Genomic DNA, 22,408 nt, shown 5'->3' with positions numbered 1-22,408 from the left:
TCACTTTTAGCAACTTGCTTTTCTTCCTCTGTTCTTTTTTTATTTCCTCCTCCTTATCAATTTGTCATAAAGTTGTTATTATCTGTCTAAATATAACACACTATTAACCATGCCTTCAATAAATAGTTACTAAGTACTTACTCTGTGCTAGGATACTAGGTACTGACCAAAGGGAAATGAATCTTATCGACCCTTTCCCAAATGTGTCCTTATGGACCTCACAGTGTAATGAGGGAAATAGGGGAAAAAATAGCTGTGAGTGCCAGAGTGCTAATTCTAGCAAGATGGGCTACATTAAATTTAGCTCCTTCCACTACAAACAGCTAGATCTGTTGGATAAACACTAACATTTAAAAATGCATATCTGGGCTTATAAGAAAGAAAAATACATTCCAAAACGGCAACATGTAAGAGGAAACTAAAAACTAGAGGAAGGGAAATACATGAGTTGACTAAATGGTGGTCTCAATGGGGACTAAGTACCCAGTAGCCAAGAGCTTGGGTTTAAATGCCTACAAGAAGCAGAAGACAGGGTCCTAAGCCCATGTGAGTCTGGGAGCGGAAAATGGGACCCCCATGCATACAGACATATTATGATTAAAACAAGCTCCAGAGTGTGATAGTGGTGAAGGGATCGTCAAACAGGTCAATCAGGCACAATAGAGATTATAGGTACAGACCCAAATATAGACAGGGAATTAGTAAATGAGAAACGTAGCGTTAAATTCTGTGAGTAATGACACACAATAAATAGTGCGGGGAAAACTGCCTTACCATATGATGAAAATCAGTTGTAGTAAGGTATACGTGACATACAATATATTGCACATATTAAAAAGAACAGCTTGATAAATTCTGACATATGCACAGAACCACACTCAAGAAAATGAACATACTGACTAATCCCAAAGGTTTCCTAGTGCCCCTTGGTCATCTCTTTCTCCTACCCTAACCCTTATTCCCAGGCAACCAGTGATTTCCTTTATATCATCATAGACAAGCTTGCATGTTCTAGAATTTTATATACATGGAATCACAGAATATGTACACTTTTTCATCTAGCTTCATTTACTCAACGCAATTATCTTGAGACTCAAGTTGTTATGTATATCAATATCTCACACTTTTTTATTGCTAAATAGTAGTCATTACATGGATATACCACAATTTGTTAATCCATTTACCTGTTGATGGAAATTTGGGGTGTTACCAAAGTGGGCTATTACAAATAAAGCCTTTGTATGTATAAGCATACATAAGTCTATGTATAAGTCTTTGTACGGACATAAGTTTCCATTTCTCTTGGTTAAGCCCCAGGAATAAATGAATGGGATATGTGGTAGATGTCTGTTTAATTTTTAAGAAACTGCCCGACTGTTTTTCAAAGTAGTTATACCATTTTCCATTCCCATCTTATTTAAATAAGATATGAAAATATCCTGATGGTATTATGTTCCCACGCTGAGGAAACCTTGTAAATGTACACTTTGAATTCGCTGAATCTACTTTCCCACAGGGTTACATTTTTCAGTCTGGCTTGTCTTGAGTATTTGTCTTAAACATTTGCACAAAACAATTTTGAAGAAGCAGAGAATACAGAACATAGACAGCACATAAATACTTTTTAAAAAATTGATACACAGAGGTTTTTCTCATGAGAACTGCAGAAAAGTCCTTATGAATCACCTAGATAAAAGTGGGAAGCAGCAGCATAGCACAGGGAGATCGGCTAGGTGCTTTGCGATGACCTAGAGGGGTGGGATAGAGAGGATGGGAAGGAGGCTCAAGAGGGAGGGGATATGGGGACATGTGTATGCAAATGGCTGATTCACTTTGGTGTACAACAGAAACTAACACAGTATTGTGAAGCAATTATACTCCAATAAAGATCTATTTTTTTAAAAATGCAGTTAGTAGGTAAACTTACCCTGGTTTCGTGTCATTTACTACACAGTGATAGGTAAATGTCCCAAACATCTGAACTCCTAAAATTCCATAAAGAAGTAGAAAGAAAAGGAGGAAAATGGAAACACTCCATATTTGTTCTCCTGATCGCCTAGGGGGAAAAAATAGGTAAAGTAGGTAAAACTTACCCCAAAAGTCATAAACCTATCCCCTTAACTTACGTAAAAGCAGTGCTTACTTTAAAATATTTGTAATCCTGGTCCTTGGTAGTTCAAATCGGAAATAAATCCGGAATGCCCGGATCATAATTAGTGGCCGTGGGATCCGTAACATGCCCCAAGGGGACATCTGATCAACTATATCAGCGATTTCAAATACCTGCAAATTCAGAGGTGAACAAACAATTCAGACTTTCGCTTAGCAATGCTTGTGGTCAGGACTATACAGACAGCATCAGAGGTTCATCCTGGGCCCTGCATTATCAACTTTCTTTGGAGTACATTTTGAAGCTATAGCTTTCTTAAGAGAAACATAAACTAATGAAAGTGTCATTAATCTTGTTCATTCCCTGTATAATCCATCAAGGCACAGTTTTTATTACAAAAATAAGTGCCAACGAAGAATACAGAATAAGTATGCTAAGCCTTCCTCACTAGTAATGGTCTTTGGTGGAACTTTTTGAGTATCTAGAACACAAAGTAACGGCGAAAGGGTTAAAAATACTATGAAAAAGATGAAAAAGAATTCCATTTACCAGTAGAGGCAAGATGATAATTAGGAAATGTTTGTCAATCATACAATAGTTATTAAATGGAAAAGAACACATTTAATACGCAGGATGAAATTAATTACTGGAGAGGTGAGCTTTATAAAAATAAGGACAGCTTATCAATAAGCACCATGATGAGTTTGCAGGATAGACTATGAATTTATTTTATTCTGATTTTTTTTTTAAATGAAGAATACAGTAACTTCAGTTGAATTAAATGCAAAATCAAGCCTGAATGAATGCATGGGAATGAATTCTGCTGGTTTTCAATAAAACCCGTCCTTCAGGCCTTTTTAATCTATGTTCCCCATTTCTCATAGTAAGGCGTTTTCTATTAGCAATACAGCATTTTATGTTAACCTATATTTATCCCAATGTATTTATATTATTTTAGCTATTTTTAGTGAGAATTCAGTCACCTAAAAGACTGGAATTTTAATTTTTAAATTCAAATTTTTATTCTACAAATACAGAAACCTCACTCCATGTTCTTTCGTTTATTTCAATGAATATATTTCTAACATCTGCTTAATAAGAAATAATCTCATATGGTACTAATTTTTATTTCTGATTGAGAAATAATTCAAAAATGTGACTGACAATGATTTAAATGTTAGGCTTTTTAAAACCAATAAACATTTAAAAAATAATGTTTTAGGAAATTACACAATCACATTTTATATATACTCTTTAATATATCTATTTAGATTTTCAATGTAAAATAATGCCCATTTTGGAAAATACCCCCTTGTAATTTAAAAGTGTTTAATTACCTGTAACACCAATGAAACCCAAAGGCAAAAGACCATAAATCCATCAAAAACACACCAGCGATCTTTCACATAGGAGCTATCCCCCTAAAAATAAATTTTACACGGTGTTATCAGACAAAATGAATAATTTCAAAAAACATCTGTGGAGGGAATAATCAAGTGTTAATTCAGCATAAGCTATCTACAATTTTTGTATCATAATTGAGCAGACTTTCAAAAGGAACACTTTTAGCATTTTAAATGGTATTATATATGAGGAAAATAATTTATAAAACACTCCATAACTGCAGAACTTTGCATGTAAAATTTTAAATTCATGCAAAGGTAAAAGATCACTATTTTTTCTCTTAGCCACACAGAGTCTACCACATAAGGAACCAGAGGCCATCCTACTTAATAGGCTGCTTAGGTCCTAAAACCAACTCTTCCTATAAGAACCAAGGTTAGTCCTTCACTGACCATTGAGCACACAGTGGTCAGTGAAGGATTTTAAATCTCTGGGAACAACCATCATTAGCGGGAAATTAACCAGGAATTCATGTTGAATTGAATTAAAAGTGAAGATGAAGAAACTTGCCTTCATTTCCAAAATAAACATACATCGACTTAATTGGGATTTTAAATGTAAAAGAAAGATAAGGAAGACATACTACTTTCATTTTTTACTTGTGAGTCTACTCTGACATTAGAATGCATTATTTTATAAAATTTTTTTAAATGTTAATTTTTTAAAAATGTAAATATACAGTACATTATGTTGATAAGTGTTACACAGAAAAATTATATATTTTCAAATTGACTTTTATTAAACAAATGTGTTCTTTACTTGTATGTTGAGTAAAAAGTAAGAGAAAAATATCACTTGATCTTTATTTGAAGAACTAGGCATAATTGTGATTGCTTAAAAATGTAAAAAAATTCCAAAAATGAAAACTGAAACTTTATGGGGCTCAGCAGAGAACTATTTTAAAATAGTAACAATTAAAAGTAAATATTAGGCGAGAAAGAGAATAATTACAGATAATTGGGTACACAGGCACCCAAATAGAATGAGCTTATATAATATTTTTTCCCAAACAGTATTACTATTTTATTCCTATTTTGCATTAAAAAATGTTGCATGTAGTATTACTACAATTAACCTCTATTGTTGCTCATAATTCGCTTTAGTAACAAATTATGTTCAATTAGATACAGGGTAAGAGCTTCTCATTATATTGAGGTTTATTTAAAATAGAAAAAGTGAGGATAAATAGTGGTATTTCCCTGGGAGGGGAACAGAGTGGCAAGAGCCAAAGGCAGAAGAGAGACATAATTTTCACAGAATATCCATACATGTGTCTTTTGACTAATGGTCATGTGTTATATTTTTTTAAATAGATTTTCAATATTAAATTTTTTAAAAGTTGAAAATTTTAGCTTTAACAAAAATCACTTTGTCAGTTGGTGCAAATAAAGTCAAATTTGAAAAATTTGGGCCTCACAAATTCACAACGTAAAGTTATCAGTAACAGAGTTGGCTGAATTTTTGTTTTTTATTTACTACATAAATTTGTCTGCTAAAGAAATTGATGTTGCAAAGCTGACCTGGAGTATAGTTTGAACTACATAAAAGGATTACTTTAAATCATTTAGGGTCCCAAATAAAACAAAAGCATAAAAACACATTTGAATTTCAAATGACCTCATATTATGAAAACTGGCTTAGCAAAAACTACTACTGTATAATGTAGAAAACTATTTCTGAATTACAAAATCATTTGAGTTGCATTATTTGGAATGTTTTCTGCTTTAGACATTCCAGAAATTCACAGTGGCATCTGGCTGTCCCCAGTAAGAACCACCACATACTAGATGGCACGTAATGGTCAACTAAAACTGGCTTCTTTTTACTCGTCTGGTATAATACGTGAAATAATCCGCTGAGCAGAAGTTTTATACATTATGTTTTGGTTCCTGTTTCCAGGGGTCGTCCATTATTTATAAAAACCTTTAACAAGCTGTGTTATTGTGACCTGGGATACAAAGGCCAATAACACTCAGATTTTTCCCATCTTTTCTTTTAACCTTTTGCCCTTTAGCATCCATTGTTCTTCATGCTGTTCCATCTTCCTGAAAAATTCTCCGCAGTCTGTGCCAACTTTTCCCTCCAGACTTTGGTCTGACCACAGCCTACTCTGATCAGCACTTTTGCTCACATATCATGCTACCACCAGCAACTCAGCTCATGTAAATAAATAAGGTTCATACTGTGTAACCTACAGAAGAGTCCTTTGTAATCCCCATCCAGTCGTTTAATGAGTTTATATTTTAGCCCCTGCAGTTTGGGTCTCCTACTTAAATCTTCTCTAAACGTATTCTCTGGTGTTGCATTTAAGAAAAGGTCTATTCCCCACTGTAAATGTTTGAGTTTGTTCTGAAGATTAGTAGCATCTTGAAACTTACTAGACTATTTCGGATGGCACTCCCACCACCTAGCACCATGTACGACATACAGCAGATATTAAATGATCTATGAGATAAGCACAGGAACCATGTCTTAGAGCCTCTGTAGATTACAATGCAGACAGTAAGAAGTCAGTGCATATGCTTCATGAATGCATCCATGCATCTATCCATTCACTGAAGCTACTAAAATTGTTCCTTTAAAGAAATGATTCTTTGTGGCAAAAAGAGAAAGATGGATTACCTTTCAAGGCAATACCTTAGAGTTAAGACTCTTTTCCTTCATAATCATGAAAGATCACAGTTGAAATGAGATAACATTTGGATATTTCTTGGATTAGTGTAGTTTGAATCAGCAAAGACTATGTGCCATGCAAATAGGTCAAGGTTTATATAATTTTTGCATTTTAATGAAACTGTAGATATGATTGAATTATAAATATGAATTGAAATTGATATCATATCAATCATTATTGATAATCACCAAGGCTCCATAAGTGTAAAATACCTTTTAATAAACAGAATAGGGACTTTGAAACCTGGCACTTTGAAATATAATTGAAGCCAAGTGGGACCCTGCCCTGTCCCCCACCTCTTGTTGGTAGAAAAGCTCTAGCCTCCTAGGCCTTCCCAGAGTTCCAAAGAGCAAGTTTAATCAGAGAAGTGAGAAAATACAGAAACAAAGGCAAACAAGACAAAATAATAGTTTAGCCATAAAACATAGTCAAAGACTTTTAATTCCTCTTCAAGGCCTATAGATACTATTCTGAGCCCATATCCTTGAGGTGTTTTGCCGATACTAAAACCTCCATCAGGTGGAAGAAGTTAACTGCATGCTGACCACCAGCACCTAGACCCCAGACTGGTTGGAACCAGAAGGCAGTCACCTCACCACCAGCTCCATGAGCTGATCATGCACTCCTTGACCCTCACCCTCACCTTGCCTTTAAAGCTCCTTCCCTGAAAGCCTTCAGGGAATTTGGGTCCTTGAGCGTTAGTCACCCATTCCCCTTGCTTGGTCTTGCAATAAACACTGCACTTTCCTTCAGCACAACACAGTGTCAGTAGATTGGCTTTACTGCATGAGGGTGAGGGGACCCAAGTTTGGTTCCATAACATAATCTCATATTGCATTTTGTGTCTGACATATTCATCAAGTTGCCTCTTTTTCAATTTGTATTTTCAAAGACTCTTCACCATAACTGGTTAAACGGTGCTATGATTCAATTTGTCAGTACGTCCAGATCCTTTTAAAATCCTACCGTATTAATGTTCAAGTTACAATATTTGTAAATAATAAATTGTCCCTTACCCCTGCTTCCAAAATGTAACCAGAACCTAACACACACGAAGGCCCAGTGGTATCTGAGAAATTTTAATGCCTCCAATATGAAAGAAAGGTTTTAACTTGTTTGTTGCATCAACAAGAAAGGGAGAGCAGAGAGTACTTGAGTTATGGGCAGAAATCAGGAGGCTGGTGCCTGAGGAGATGAGTTATTCAAGAGCTGTCCGTCAATTTCTATAAAGATAAACACTTGGAGGCTGCCAATCAATTATACAGTATAAGAGAGGACCTTAAATTGCCATGCAAGGATTTAACAAGCAGAGAAACCAAACGCATTTACCTGAAGACATTTATAGGGATATAGTTTGCAGTTACAGAACAATATGCACGGGTGTAGTTTCATAAGCACATGATTTATTGTTCCGAGTTCCCAGGGCCCATCTGTCACTGTGTCTTAGCATTATTATTTATTATTTCAACAGTGCTCAGAGGATGCATGCTACTTTTAGCCAGGTCTATTGCCAGATGCAAAATAGACAACTGAGAATTGTCTGAGGAATTCACAGTCTGCACTACATGGAACGCTTTGCAGCAACACAAACATGTATCACCCAAATGCTTTCTTTTTGCCTGTAGGGATCTGGTGAGCTAGAATGCTTCCTGGAACAAGAATTAGTGGGGGAGGCAATTAGAAACAAATTATTGGGCAGCGGGAATTAATTGGCAGATGTTGTCAAGTTTGGGGAATGTTATAAAAGATGTGAAATCCTTTAAATACATAAACTCCTCTAATGAAAATTCTGAAGGACATTTTCTGCCGAAAGGACTTTGTGCTTCAATTTCTCTCTCCTGTCGTGCGCGGGGCGTGTGACCTCCACAGTGAGCTTCTCAAATACAAATCAGAGGGTGTCACTCTCAGATTCGTATGCTCCACGCATCTTAACTGACCACAGAAGGAAGCCTGAGCTCCTCGCAGGGCTGCAAGGCCCTCCACGGTGCAGCCGGGCTGCGTTCACAGGGTCCTTTCCAGCTGCTCCCTGAGCTTCCCATCTGCTACTTCTGACTACGCAGAGTGCCCCAAGGCTCCAGGGTGTTCCAAGCCCGTGTGTCTCAAAGCACTGCTTTTCTCTCTCTGTGAAACCCTTTACTTCCCTCCGCCAATACCCCCGCCATAGACTACACCTCCTCACGCTTCAAGACATCACTTCACCTTGCTCTTTCTTCAAGACTTCGCTGACATCTTCAAGCAGATTTTTTTCACTATTTTTTGTGCCCCCTTCCCCTGTACCTGCTTCAGACCATTATTACAGCATTTTCACAAAATACTGAAGGTCTATCTCTCACTATCTGAATTCTCACTATACAAATCTTTGCTATTTACATTTGCTAAAATACTTGCCCCCAAATCACTGTGTAACTAGAAGAACCACTGTAGCGAATGTGTACACGTGCCAGTGGAAACACTGAAGTTGTCCGTGAATCCTGCAAGGAGGTATGATGTGTGTGCAGGGCCGCTGCTCTTGGGGGCTAAATCTTGTGCTGGCAACGTTTATCTAAATACTTAACAACCGATAAGCATTAAGTGTATCACTGCCTCCTCTTCCCTCTCTTCCCATTAGCCTTTCCGGGGACGTGGACTTGAGTCTACCAACCCAAATAAAGCATATGTGTGCATCGTGTTCTATTTTAAGCATCAGGTTACACTTTTCTTAATAAGTTTTCAGATTGTTTGGTAAAGAGCTGTACAGATATTTTAGCTGGAAATCAGTGCATAATAAACATATACTGTTAGTAAATTAAACAAACTAAATAGTGGATAATTTCATAAGAAAATTTACTTCATCAAACAGACCCCCAAGAGACTAAGCAAGTCTAAACAGACCAATTTCCCTAGGAGAAACAGAAAGAAGAGGGAGTCCTATCAAAAAAGCACTAGAATCAGATGGTTTCACAGAGGATTTCTAACAAACTTTCCAAGTTAAAATAATTTCAAGATTACTCAGATTATTTTAGAGCATATAAGTGCACACACACACATACACAGAGAAAATCTAACATCAAAACCTGACAAAGATTAGACAAAATTTAAACAAGGAAAATAATAACAAATATAATGGAATAACCGATTAAAACAGAACAAAACTGTGTCATGACCCAGCTGAGTTTTTTCTGGGAATGTAAGGATAGTTCAATTATTAGGAAATCCATGCTATTACAAGAGCTAAGGAGAAAAATCATCATTCAACAAAATTTAAAAGCTATTCAAGGTACAACTCTCAAAAGTTGGAATTGATGTTTATTCCCTTAACTTGATAAAATATTCATACTTCAAACGCAAATCCTTCAGATTACGTAATTAGGAAACAATAGAGGTGTTCTAAATAAAGCCAGGAGCTAAGCAGAGATGGGCACTGTCTCTAAAACTATTTAAAATTTTGTAGGTATTATTAGCTGGCCCAATTAAATAAGTGGCAGCAATTAGAGGCATAAGAATTGGAAAGAAAAAGGCAAACCTGTCTTTATTTGTATACGATATGGTGATATGGAAATAACAAAAGAATGAATGGAAAAACTACTATAAACAATACACGAATTTAGTTAATTTAGTAAAGTGGCAGGATATAATATTAACATACATAAATCAACAGCCTTCATTTAAAAGAACAACAGTAAGTAAGAATACATAATAAAAGATAAGACCCCACGCCAAGAGCAAAAAAAAAAAAAAAAATCAGAGCATAAATATAACAAAAAACATGCAAAATCTACATGAGGAAAACTGTAAAACAGTCCTTTAAGGTGTGGGAGCAGACTTGATAGAATGGAAAGATTGCCCATGATCTGGGACGGGAAGAAGTGTGTGTGGTACCAGTAACCACAGGCAGAGCCAAAGACAATGACAAATGGGGAAAAATAACTGCAACTTACATCATAAAGGGCTAATATTCCTAACACACAGAAAGTGCCCAAAATTTGAGTGAAAAATAATGACAACTTGAAAATGGCTTTTATATACATAGAATCAGGTTCAACCTCACTCGTCAAACGGAGATGCAAATTAAAACCACACTGAGTTACCATTTGCCACCTAACATATTGGCAAATATCCAAAAGTTAGACAACCTGTTTTGTGGTGACCACGTGGTGAAAGAGACACCTGTGTGCATCACTGGTCAACAGTCAAAAAGGTTCAGGGGATATGGAGTAAACAGAAACTATTAAATAGAGCCACCAGGAAGCAATTAACCAAACCTAGACTGTAGCACATTCTGCAAGACAAAAGACTCACTTTCCCAATGGATCAATGACATGGAAAATTTTTTTGCGGGGCATGTGGGGCTGAGACCTAAAGGATTTAAAAAGACTTAAATGAGATTTTAAAATATAACAAATACACTTTGTGCAGCTTCTTTGAGTCCTGATTCAAAGAAGCTAACTGTAAAAGAAAATATTTTAGACACCTGGGGAATTATGAATATGGATGGGGTATTAGCCTACATTAAGGAATTATTGATAATTGTGCTAGATGCAATATGTAAAAAAAAAGATTTTGTCAGTCAGCGATGAATAAGAAGTTGTTTCTGAAATAATCTGATTTCTCAGATTTGCTTTAAAATGAAATAGAACTGGGCAAATACCAATAACTGTTGATGCTGAGTTACAGGGATTCATTACAACTATAATCTCTACTTTCAGGTAAATTTTTAAAGTTCCATAATAAAAAGTTTTTAAAAAGTTAAAAGTGAAAAAAGTAGTGCATTGACTGTGAACCCCCTCTTTTAAAGATAGCACACAATGAATTATTGTAAAGAGAAGCAAAAAAATTGACCCAATAACTATATCTTAAGCATCATCTTGTTAAAGTCTTGAAACCCTTATACAAAATAAGGCCCTTCTTCATCAAAATTAACTCACTTGAGATGCTGATACAGCCAGTAAAAGAAAAGGCTAGGATTTGAGTCAAATCTGTCATTTGTCAGACCCTAACACCCATTCTGCTCTTTCATTATACCACTGCCTCTCTAAACAGTACAATTTGAAATACTTTAGAGACAGCATCATCTACGTATATCTAATGAAGGTTAAAATATAAATAAATAAAAACCCTCTGTGAAGGTTAGGGTTACAGAAGGAAGAGATATCCCGGGACAGAAATTTTCTTCCTTTTCTTTTTCTTTCTTTTCCTTTTCCTTTTATTTATTTATTTATTGTCTCCCAAAGGTGCCAATTTCACGTTACCCATTCCTTGTGTTACAGTCCTGGAATTCCTTTCCATTTCAAGTCCTTTCTTTTTACCTCTTAATATCTTCAGAATGCCTCAGGCAAATGAGATCCTGCTGATTACCACAGCACTGCAAATTTATCACATGACGTTTATTCTGCGTTCCATGAATCAACAGGTGCCTCCTCGGGCTAGGTGGCATGCTCACCCCGTAGGTGGCATGAAAGACCCTCCTCTGGCCTTCACGAAGTCAGCAGTGGGGCCATCTGGCTCCTTCTCAGATATTCCAAGACTTTGTGCCTTACACAATTGACTTCACTTTTGAATTATTCTTAATGTATTATATTTTCACCAACATCTGGAGTTATACCCTTTTTAAAAGGACTTCAATATCGAAAAAATAAACAGACGTTTTGTCTGACTGAAATTAATGTGAAAGCATTAAACTGATTTAGATTTTCAATGCACTTTGGTTTTTAGCTTAAATAACATGGAAACACTCACCTTGACAATCCCCCGGATGTGCATTTTGGCTATCATCTCTGCCGTGTAGAGGAACATCAACAGAATGTCCAGGGTGAAGGTCACGTACTGCAGAGGAGGGTAGTGTTCGAAGGTCATGGGCGTGTTCATGCAGACAGAAATGACGCTGATGATGGCACAGATGCGCAGCAGAGAATGAACCCACTGCAGAGATGGTCCAGAGTTACTACCTTGATGCCACGAAATATCCTAAACTTGCGTTATGAACCATGCTATTTGGAAAACGTAATAGCGAGATGGAAATATTTCACCAGTAGGGAGAAAAGGAAGAAGGAAACTAACACGTTAAACACTTGTAACGTGCTAAATATTTTCACGTATTTTACATCGTTTAATTCTCAAAGCAGCCTAATTTCCACATGAAAACACTAAGGAAGGTTAAGGGGCTTGTCTGTGGCCCTGCATTAATAAAAGCCAAAGCTTCGATGTGAACCAGGTCAGGCTACCCCAATGGCTCTGATACTTACCAGGGCATAAGGCCATAATATAGGGAGATTCTGATTCCATCAAAATATATATCGATAGAAAAGTGACGTGCTATTACTTTCATACTTTTTTAGGTACTATGAGCACCTAGAAACGGGGACCATATTTATTGTAACTTCCCTGGAATCTAGCACAGTGGCCTATCCTAGTAGACCTCAAATGCTTCTTAAAATAAATTGATACATATTCCATAAGAAGGGTTTTCTTTCTATTGTATCTTATATGTAACACCCTTGTATAAAAATATGTTTTAAAATCTGCTCTCATCCTATATTTTCAAAGCTTAATAATAAATGGACTTTCCTCTTTACTTTGGAGAACATGTTTTATAAAAATTTAGCCCAGATATCTCTCCTAAAATGCCAAAAAATAAGTCTGTGTGCAATTCTGGCAGTGCATGTGCTGTTTGAAGACTTTCCTTAACCCCAACCTAAAGAAGTAGGAATTAAAAAGATAAATGTGTGTGTATACATGTGTAGGACATAAAATTACTCACGTATAACATCTTATTATGAAAACTAATACCTAGGAGAAAAAATATTAACGCATCTGCATGCTAAACCTACACAATTAATATTACTAGCTCATCAGTTAGTACACAATTCCTAAACGTAATTTCAATGTGTTATTTATTGATTGTCCTGTATATATATACGCAGTCACATTAATCCTTTAATATACTCCCCCTGAAAGATGTTTTAGTTTCATAGTAGATGGTTCTGCAGCTACACAAGCTAGCAAGCCCCCACAATGAGAAACAGAAAAATTGTCAGAACTTTGAGGAGACTCAGACCCCTGTAGGCTGGTGAGTGGGTTATAATACTAATCTGAAAGTTGTAAGATTTGCATGAAGACATAATGCTGCTAATTCCATACCATACAAGTCACTGATGATTAACTTTAAAAGTTGATGTACTTTTCATGGCAATTAGGAAGCGCTTCAATAAACATCAGTGTGTAAATTTAGCCCCATCTGGGCCTCCAACACAAAGGATCTAATTACAAAAGAGTTTCAAAAGATGGGTTCTCCCACAACAAAACTGTTGTGAATTTAAAGAATGAATTCTCATTAAGCATTAATCATTCTAGTTAGTGTTTACACGCCTACATCTATAAAACTACCTTCTTCAGAAGTTCTCAGAAAGCTCTGTATGTGGTGGATACTAAGAAAAAGTTAGCGACTGCTTTATTGTCTATTCCGTTCAAACTCTCTAAACATGAATGGAAGACCCACTATGTGTCAGAACTTATGCTGGGCTCTGAGGACACACAAATGGAAACAACACAGTTTTGACTCATCATTACTTTCAGTCTGATACGCATAACATAGATATTTATATACAATATCATTTCTACTTACATATAAAGTAGGATAAGTGGAAAAAGAAGAGGTTCATTCCATCTGTGGTGGGGAAGGGTCAAAGGAGGAAACTCAGAGTGGATGGGGGCAGGGGTCACATCTGAGCCAGGCTTCATGGGTGAGGGGGATGTGACTCATCTGAGCTGCTGGGAAAGGGTCTCCGGGCAAAGGAAACAATGTGAACTGGCCGAACATCTCAGAGGAGCAGGAAGCCACCGACAAGTGAACAGAGTGTAGATGCAGGAAAGGGCAGTTGCTGAACAAGTTAGAACCACAATATAAAGAGCTTTGCATGTGATACTAACGCATTTTGATTTGCACCGTAGGTAACAGGGATGTTTCAATGATCGTAAAGCAGAAGGGTGACGTAAACAGACACGGAAATGTGGAAAGAAATGTGAGCAGGCGAGAAGCAGTCTTGAGGACAGATTAGACGGGAAAGGACGGGGGACCAAGGCCGATCATCTTTATCATGGTCAAGGTCAAGGGAAAGGCAAGCACTGCGAGAGTAGCGGTTCATTTCCTGACTTCAGCCCCTGCTGCTGGTTTGATAAAGGAGTCTATACCGCTCAGGATCCTAGAGCTGAGCTTCCCAGCCCTGTGACTCTGCCTTCCGCCCCAGCTCTGGCTGCTAGACTGTCTCGTGTACAATGACACTTGGTGTAGTCAGGCTTCCCCTCAAGTTCCCATCAGCTTAATTAGGCAGAGAAGGTGACAAAGTTCTTCAGAGACACTATCCACTATCTCATTAACCTTTCCGTGCAACTCAGAAGGAGACCTTTAATTCCAAACTTCCGATTATCTCCTCAGACTCCTGCATCATGAGAAGGTAAGTAAAGGAAGTCTGGTCGAACAGGTTCCCCATCTCAGTCTCCAGCTTTTGGTCAACGTGAGAAGTGGTATTAACTCCACATTTCGTGACTCTGAGGGGAGGAGGGGGAGCCAGACCACCTCCCCTGCCTTCCTCTGTGAATAACTCACAGCGGCACCTCATTATTTCATCGGGATTGTTCTCAACCTGCAGACTCCGAGACTCATCCACGTTCTATGCAGTTCAGACATTTCAAAGCCAAAGCTACATGAGTTTTGAATTAAATGAATCAAATTTCCTTTATATCAGCGTGGGCCTCTCCACACTTCCAAAAAGAAACTTACTGGCTTGTTAATCCAGAGTATGTCTGCGTTGTCCGACAGAGATTCATCAGGACCAAAGTCAGTGACTGGCTGGGCCTCCACCCTGGAGCTCTGCTTCCTTTTGAGCATGCTGAAGTTAGCTCTGGGGAGCAAGTTCAAAACCACAGTCTGGAAGCGGAAATGGAGAGGGTGTTAGTGCCCTAAACCATCCTTACCCTAATCACAAAAAGAGAGTCTCCCATGCATGCCTAGGCATTTGTTAATTACACTCATGTTCTATTATACTGTATATAATCAATACATGCAGCTAGGAATTTTTAAAGGATGAGATAAAAGTTAATAAAAAAAACTTGAATTTTTTTCTCTCAACCCAACAGATCGTCTTGTGCACATCATAAAACATTCTGTGTGCTACTTTAGAGACCACTGGGGTCTGGATTAACTGGGGTAAAATAGCTTTGCCTCTTAGGGTTCACATATGAATAGGAAATTTTTTGAGGTTTATGTTCATATACCTAGAGCTGTCTCCACTTAAAGGTGGTCAGTGCCAGAGCACAGCTGACCAGTCCAGATAAACTACTCAGATCATTCTCAGAATTTTCCCCTGGGGTTAATTTAATGTGACACTCACAGACATTTATTTCCAACAATAGGATAGACCCAAGTTGACCTCCCAGTTTTGTCCTTGCCATAGTGGATGGGAGCCAGAGAGAATGGGGCAGAATCTACTCTAAATAAAGCGTTTTTTTCTTTTATGAATTTTGTAACTATACCAATTCTTCTACCAACTCTGAAGTAAACCCAAAGCATACTGAAGAGGGGTATGATGAAATGCCTGCTTTCCACTTAGATTTCCACAATTCGGAGTCATCCCCATCTTGCTATACATGTCACCTCCCTTTAGCCATCGCTACCACCAGCCACAATCCAGCAGCTACACGTTGGGCCCTCAGGACACAAGTAGCAAATGTAAGTGCAAAAATGTGGGAGGAGATACTGTAAAGGCAGGCGGTGCCTGATCACCCCTGCACCCACAGAGACTTCTCCTTTGATTAACACCTGCGTTGAATCTTTTTGTTTTTTAAAATATTTATTTATTTATTTGGTTGTGCCAGATCTTAGTTGCGGCTCACGGGCTCCTTAGCTGTGGCATATAAACTCTTAGTTGCGGCATGCATGTGGGATCTAGTCACCTGACCAGGGATCAAATCCAGGCCCCCTGCACTGGGAGCTCGGAGTCTTAACCACTGCGCCACCGGGGAAGTCCCTGGCTTGAGTCTTAAAGGAAGGAGAGGAGCTAACATTTTCTGGATGTGAACTATGTTTTGGGCACTTAGCAATGATATTTAATTTTTACAACTGGTGGAAGAAAGGAAGCATCTTGTCTTTTTATGCAAGCATGAGGAAGTCCAGTCTCGAGGCAGCAACCAAGGTCACCAAAGCAAACTTGAGGTTTTAAAGGAAGCTCTGACTACAAAGTCTAAGGTGTTCGTAGTAGACCAAACTGGTGCTGAGGAATGATTAGGAGAATTTCTAAAGGCAGGTAAGGGAGGGTAAAGGTCCTCCAGGCAGCACACAGCCATGGCGACGCCGAGTCAGGAAAATGCAGTAGTTCCATCACCAGGAAGGTGCACTGGCTCTGCTCTCTGCTGCTCCTTGGGGCTGGAGAAAGAAACCTAACCAAGGACAGCGAGTGCCACTCAATCCTCGTGGGAGCAGGAGAAGAACGTGAATGTGTTTGCAGATTGTGTAAATGTGTGCAACATTCACTGGGAAAGAGAACACAGAAGCTCAGGACCAATCGCCTTTGATCCCATTCCCTGTGTTCGAGCGCCTACCTCTATGTCTGTTCTCCTTGATGCACCAAGGTAAGCGCATCTGCCTGGCCCTTTTATTCCCAGAAGAAATCAAGCTAATTGCCTTTAAGATGTGCTAGGTATTTCCAGGCTGCCTTGCCCTGAATACTGGATTTGAATATGGGTTTTGCAGGAGGCTGCACTAATTAATTTTATTTTACATAATTGGAGTTAGGGACTCTTGACATTGATATGTAAATATATGCAGGATATTCAAATTATGCTTGTTCTCGGATTTACTGTGGAGCGGGGGAACATCTGGTGGCCTCAATTTGGGATGCGTCTTGAATGACAGTCTCCTATGTACCCAAAAACTGGATACGGGATCTTTCAGAAATCCTTCAAGATTTCACACAACACAAAGGAGGAAATAAAGAGAGGTTTTACAGTGTAGTTCAAAGATGATACAAGAAAAATGTACAGGCCTAGGTACCAGCCTTACTACCTTTCCACTGAGCCAGTGGCAGCTTATGGATGGCCATTTATTGCTCTGTGATCCGGCCATAAGTTAAGGTCTGAAAAAATTTTGATGTATAAATGTGAAATCGTCACATATGAATTCCATGCACCCTTGTATTACTAATATTCCATCTGGAGCAAAACCGATTTTTGATTATGGATTTGTTATCTTAGAGAAGTAGACATCCAGAATTTATTTTTATTTTTTTAAAAAATCTCCACGATGGCTATATTTGAGCCACCAAAACTGTGCAACTACAATGAATGACATCAGTTATCATCTGCTTTCAAAACTGACCTAATACCAAAGTGTCACCAAATCAAACAGTGCCCAGGAAAACCTGGTTAATCCACATATATATTAAAACTCAACAAATAGGTATTTATCAACAACTAGCTCCTGAATCACTGAAACTATAACTGATTTAATAATATTAAATAAGTTCAAGTTACAAACATATGAAGAATCCAACATTAATTTGAGGCAATTAATTGCAATAATTTTCCTTTATATACAGAAATATTGTCATACACATTCATTCATGTTGAATCAATATAACTGAGTACAGCAAACCTATTATCCCCCTGATAAAGACCAGGAGGAATATTTAAGTATCCTAGGTACGCTTATTATTTTGATGGGAAATTGCTTCTGTGTATCTTAGCCTTATCACTATCATGTACTAACACGATATTTTTTTTTCTCTGTTTACAGAAGTGTCCTTCATAACGCAGTGCACTAAGTTTGACAAGCGGGGTTTCCAGTTGCTTTTTCACACTTATTAAAAGTAGCTGGTATTTAAATAGTTCAACAGTGGGTGGAGGCTACACAGTTGTAATATGTTCATTGGTGAATCTTTTACTTGGAAACAGCTAGTGGCAACTCAGGGAGAAAAGACACTTTGGTTCATGGCTCTCTTTTAAATGGTTAAAATCCAGTTTTGTAGTCCGTGACAGCAATATTTTACTTCCTCAGGTCACCCCAGCTCTCTCTGGACCGAAAGAAAATATATTCATTTTTCTTTAGCTGTGAGGTACTTGCAACCCTGTGGGTCTTTTCTTCTCCTTGGAACTCTCTTGGGTTTGCATTCGTCTTCTGAATCTTCCATCTTCTACATTATGGTTTCTAGCATGCCCTTTACCTGCTGTCCCATGTGCCTGTCCTCTGTACTTAACCCCTCAAATGAGCATCTGCTCGCACAGTTTCCATCACCGTCTGTCGATGGCCAGCAGCTTCTATTACTGAGTCATATACCTACGTGGCTTCTCCCTCAACTGTAGCCATGCCAGCACCATCATCACTTGAAAATCAACAGGACGGGTGCTAGCGGTCCGACATACTTCTACTTCACCCCCTCCTCTCAATTCCCAGATCCTACTGCCCTGAACTTTCCCAGTCCCCACAGGCAGGTCCCCACACGTGCACAGATTCCCTCGTCACAGATCCTCACTGGTGACTTCTTTCCTCCTTCCTCACTCCACGTACGTCCAAGGCCCCTGTCCCTTTATCCCCGTTACTAGAGCCCCTTCCAGGCCACGGGACCTCAGGTCTGGAGGGTCACAAACACCACCCCTTTTTTCTTCCGGCAACGCTGTGCAGCTTGCAAGATCTTAGTCCCCCAACCAGGGATCGAACCTGGCCCCGGCAGTGAAAGCACAGAATTGTAACCACTGGACCACCAGGGAATTCCTAACATCACCCTTTCTAATATGTCCTGTCTTTTATATTAGAATCAGCTTTCCAACACACTGAGATGGTCTTTCCTGTAACCCAGGCAACCTCCCCTTATCCTGTCTCCCATTCATTCATTCACACAGAAAATACTACGAATCCACTGTGGTACCAGGCACCGTGACATGTGATGGGAACAGCAAGGCGTTCCTGGAGCTTATTTAACCTTATGTTTCAAGGACACTGAGAGCCAGGGATTTTCACTTGCGTTTCTTTCACACTCACACCCACACACTCCACTTGAGTTGGCCGAACACCCCGCTACCCGCCACCCTCCAACCTTTCTCAACTGCTTCAGCACCTTTTTCCAGCTGTGTCCCCTCTGTCCTCTGCTGCCGATCCCACATCGGTGCTTCCTATTCCCTACTTTAACTCACAAAGAGTTTTTGTCTCTACGTGTGATTCGTTTGTAACACCTGAAAGATTTGATGTTTGGGAATAAAAGTGTAGACAAGAGAAACATACCACTCCAGCAGACTTACAGCATCTATTTTATTCTAAAAAGCCCCCAAAGAAGACAGAAGTCACTGATTTATTTCTAGTCATTAGGTGTCATTACAACTGGTGACACATCGAAATCAACAACTCGTCTTCTGGTCATTTATGTGCACAAACTCTGGGGTCTTTACAAGTTCAAGTGGAATCATTTAGCTACTGTCCTATCCAAGATACCCACACATTTAAGGGTGGGCTTTTATCTCATTGCTGTCACAATTTGGGAAGGAAATTAAGAAAACAAAATGTTCAATAATATGCCTCCAACTTCTCTCCCCAAGCTTTACTTCTTTGTCTTTGGCGGAGTGGCCTTCATTGCCAGCAGAGGTTTTTCATTCATTCATGCTTACATAAATGCATTCATTAAAAAAAAAAAAATCATCCAAACCATCGTGTTAGGTGATGTGGATTCAGCACTCGCAAAACACACCTGGTCTCTTTCCTCCTGGAATTCCTGAATGCCCCATGTTCCTGACACAGCAGACATACTTAATTTAAAAGCAGAGGAGATAATTAAAGGTGAGCCTCTGACCACTCTGCTCTCATTCTACAACCTCCACCTGCTGGTTTTCTTATTCTTTCACTACCTCATCGCTAGCCCCCACATCACCTCCGATTGAATAGTTGATCCCCAATATGCCTCTGAATCTGTGCTACCAGACATAACGAGATTCACAAACAAGCCAGGAAAGCTGACCAACTGGTCCCTTCCTAGACCTCAGATACCTAAACCTTACATTAAACTAGAAGAAATTCATTTTATTTTAATTTTATTCTCATTACACAAAAATTTTGTGGTAGGAAAATTAGAAATATAAAAACGAAACAAGAAACAAAGTGAAAACCATCAGGAATTCTAGGCACTCAATTATTTTGGCAAAGTATTCGTTGAGTGCATACATTGTGCCAGCCACGAGGCAAAGTGCCGCAGCAGAGCTATAATCAAATATGCTCTCTCTCCTCCTGAAATTTCCTTTAGCTGGAGCGCTTACTCTCCAATGGGATACAGAGTATATCTTTTTTTTAAAATTTATTTGGCCACGCCGCACGTCATGCCTGCGGGATCTTAGTTCCCGGACCCGGGATTGAACCCGTGCCCCCTGCAGTGGAAGCGCAGTCTTAACCACTGGACCACCAGGGAAGTCTGGAGTGTATCTCTTTTAGTATCTTCTTTTCCGTATACTGTATGTTTTCCATGCATATATTTATTTTTAAGTATTTGTGCTTAAACGTTGTTTTGTAACCAGCTTTTTTTTTTTCATCTAGCAGTATCCTGTGAAATCTTTCTCTGTCAATAAATATGCAGGCACAGAAAACCCTAACTACTAATAAATACCACCTTCAAACATCTGCCCTTCCTTGTCTTTCTGGTCTCCTAAGCTCATTTACAACCTTACATGTGCAAGGCCTTGCTGGGCAAACAGATACAAGCACATCTTCTAGATTAAGCACCAATGTTGAATTTGTTGTTGAGAAAGGTATCACCACATATTTTGGGAGACAACTGAATTCAATGTTACCAATTTTTTTTGATGTGGGCATTACAAACAATTCTTATTTCAATATTTCTATGTCTCCCTCTTTTTTTAAATGGCCACAGAACCCCAAACAACAAACCACCCTATATATCTCCATTGGAACAAGAAGAGTTTCCTGCCTTTCCCCATATGCCTGGTGTATGCATATTAAAAGCTTCCACTGTACTTCAGCGCATCATAATAACAATGTGAAGACCAAAGGGGATGCTTATTCCTCAAGCTGGAGCTGACAAATGTCATTGGTTCTTAAAGTTAGACTGTCTGTTTTTGTCTGGCCAAATTTTCTTCCTGACAGAGGACATGTCCATTCAGAACAAATGAATACACAATCATAACATTTTATGCCGTGGTTTTAAATTAGGAGGAAAACCCCACTATTTCTGTCTTGTTTTATGTTACCCCAAATCCTTCTGCCCTGCCTCACACTTAACCTAGCACTGGCCCTTCCTCCAACTCCCGGGTACCCTGGGGCCTCAGAGCCTGGGGTGACTGCACCTCTCTCTGCCCAGCTGAGTGTCCTGTCTCCCCGTCTCGAGGGTCTGAAACTTGTCCTCTAGTTCTTCAAGCCCAGATCAACTCAGTGCTCGGCTCTGGGCACCGAGGACGGGTGTCCCGTGCTGCCTGGGCACCCTGCACCTCCCTCCACGAGCCCGCCTCTTACAGCCTTGACAGCCTGGCACGTGGTGCTTTCCCACGCTGGACCCCAGCGACCCCGGGGTTTCCTGTTCAGTGATGCTCTGACTCTCGATCTTAACAATCAACAGTGCTTAAGGGAAAGTGATATAGCTAGAATGTGATGTAAAACTGAAGAGATATTCCCTAGTCTGAATGCTTTATAAAAAGGAAAACAATCCTCAAATACACACACACACACACACACACACACACACACACACACACAAATCTACCAAAAAACCCACAAAAAGGAGATGAAACGCTTTGGAAGACACAGAAGTTCCCCATGGTAAAGTAGTGAGCTTATCAGTTGATTTCCTCCCAAATTAAGCTGACCGCCATGTAAAAGACTCCTTCCCACAAAGATGTTTACTGAGGGCTTATCCCATGCCAGGCCTGGTTCTAAGCATGTCATACATCATGTCATTCGATTCTTACAAGAACCACTTCACAGATGGAGAAATTTAGGTACAAAGATGAGCCAGGATATGAACCAAGACAAAGTGATTCACGGAACTATTAAATTAAAAATTAAGTACATTATAAAATAGGTAATAAAAAGAAAACTACTTTTCAACTTTTTTTTTTTTAAAGCGTGATTTTTTAAAAAATATTTATTTATTTATTTGGTTGCGCTGGGTCTTAGTTGTGGCTCGCAAACTCTGAGTTGTGAGATCTAGTTCCCTGACCAGGGATCAAACCCAGGCCCCCTGCATTGGGAGCTTGGAGGC

The 22,408-nt window shown here is 38.9% G+C and overlaps 1 protein-coding gene across 3 annotated transcripts in view; it reads right to left on the bottom strand.

The window, feature by feature from the left end:
- Window positions 1-22,408, bottom strand: part of NALCN (sodium leak channel, non-selective) — a 282,121-nt gene that overhangs the window by 250,191 nt on the left and 9,522 nt on the right. For all 3 annotated transcript variants that reach the window (XR_014255981.1, XM_082434589.1, XM_082434590.1), the window contains exons 3-7: window positions 14,944-15,090; window positions 11,904-12,086; window positions 3,448-3,531; window positions 2,144-2,283; window positions 1,928-2,056 (exon numbers count right to left, since the gene is read on the bottom strand). Coding sequence is in view for 2 of the 3 variants with exons in the window: in XM_082434589.1 (XP_082290715.1) it covers window positions 1,928-2,056; window positions 2,144-2,283; window positions 3,448-3,531; window positions 11,904-12,086; window positions 14,944-15,051 (644 nt within the window). In the remaining variant the exon portion in view is untranslated. The remainder of the gene's footprint in view (window positions 1-1,927; window positions 2,057-2,143; window positions 2,284-3,447; window positions 3,532-11,903; window positions 12,087-14,943; window positions 15,091-22,408) is intronic.

This window comes from Balaenoptera physalus, assembly GCF_965194825.1.
Source record: "Balaenoptera physalus genome assembly, chromosome: 18".
In the NCBI taxonomy this organism is placed as follows: domain Eukaryota; kingdom Metazoa; phylum Chordata; class Mammalia; order Artiodactyla; family Balaenopteridae; genus Balaenoptera; species Balaenoptera physalus.
The sequence above is the reverse complement of the archived record's forward strand: the minus strand, read 5'-3'. Positions and strand labels throughout refer to the sequence as shown.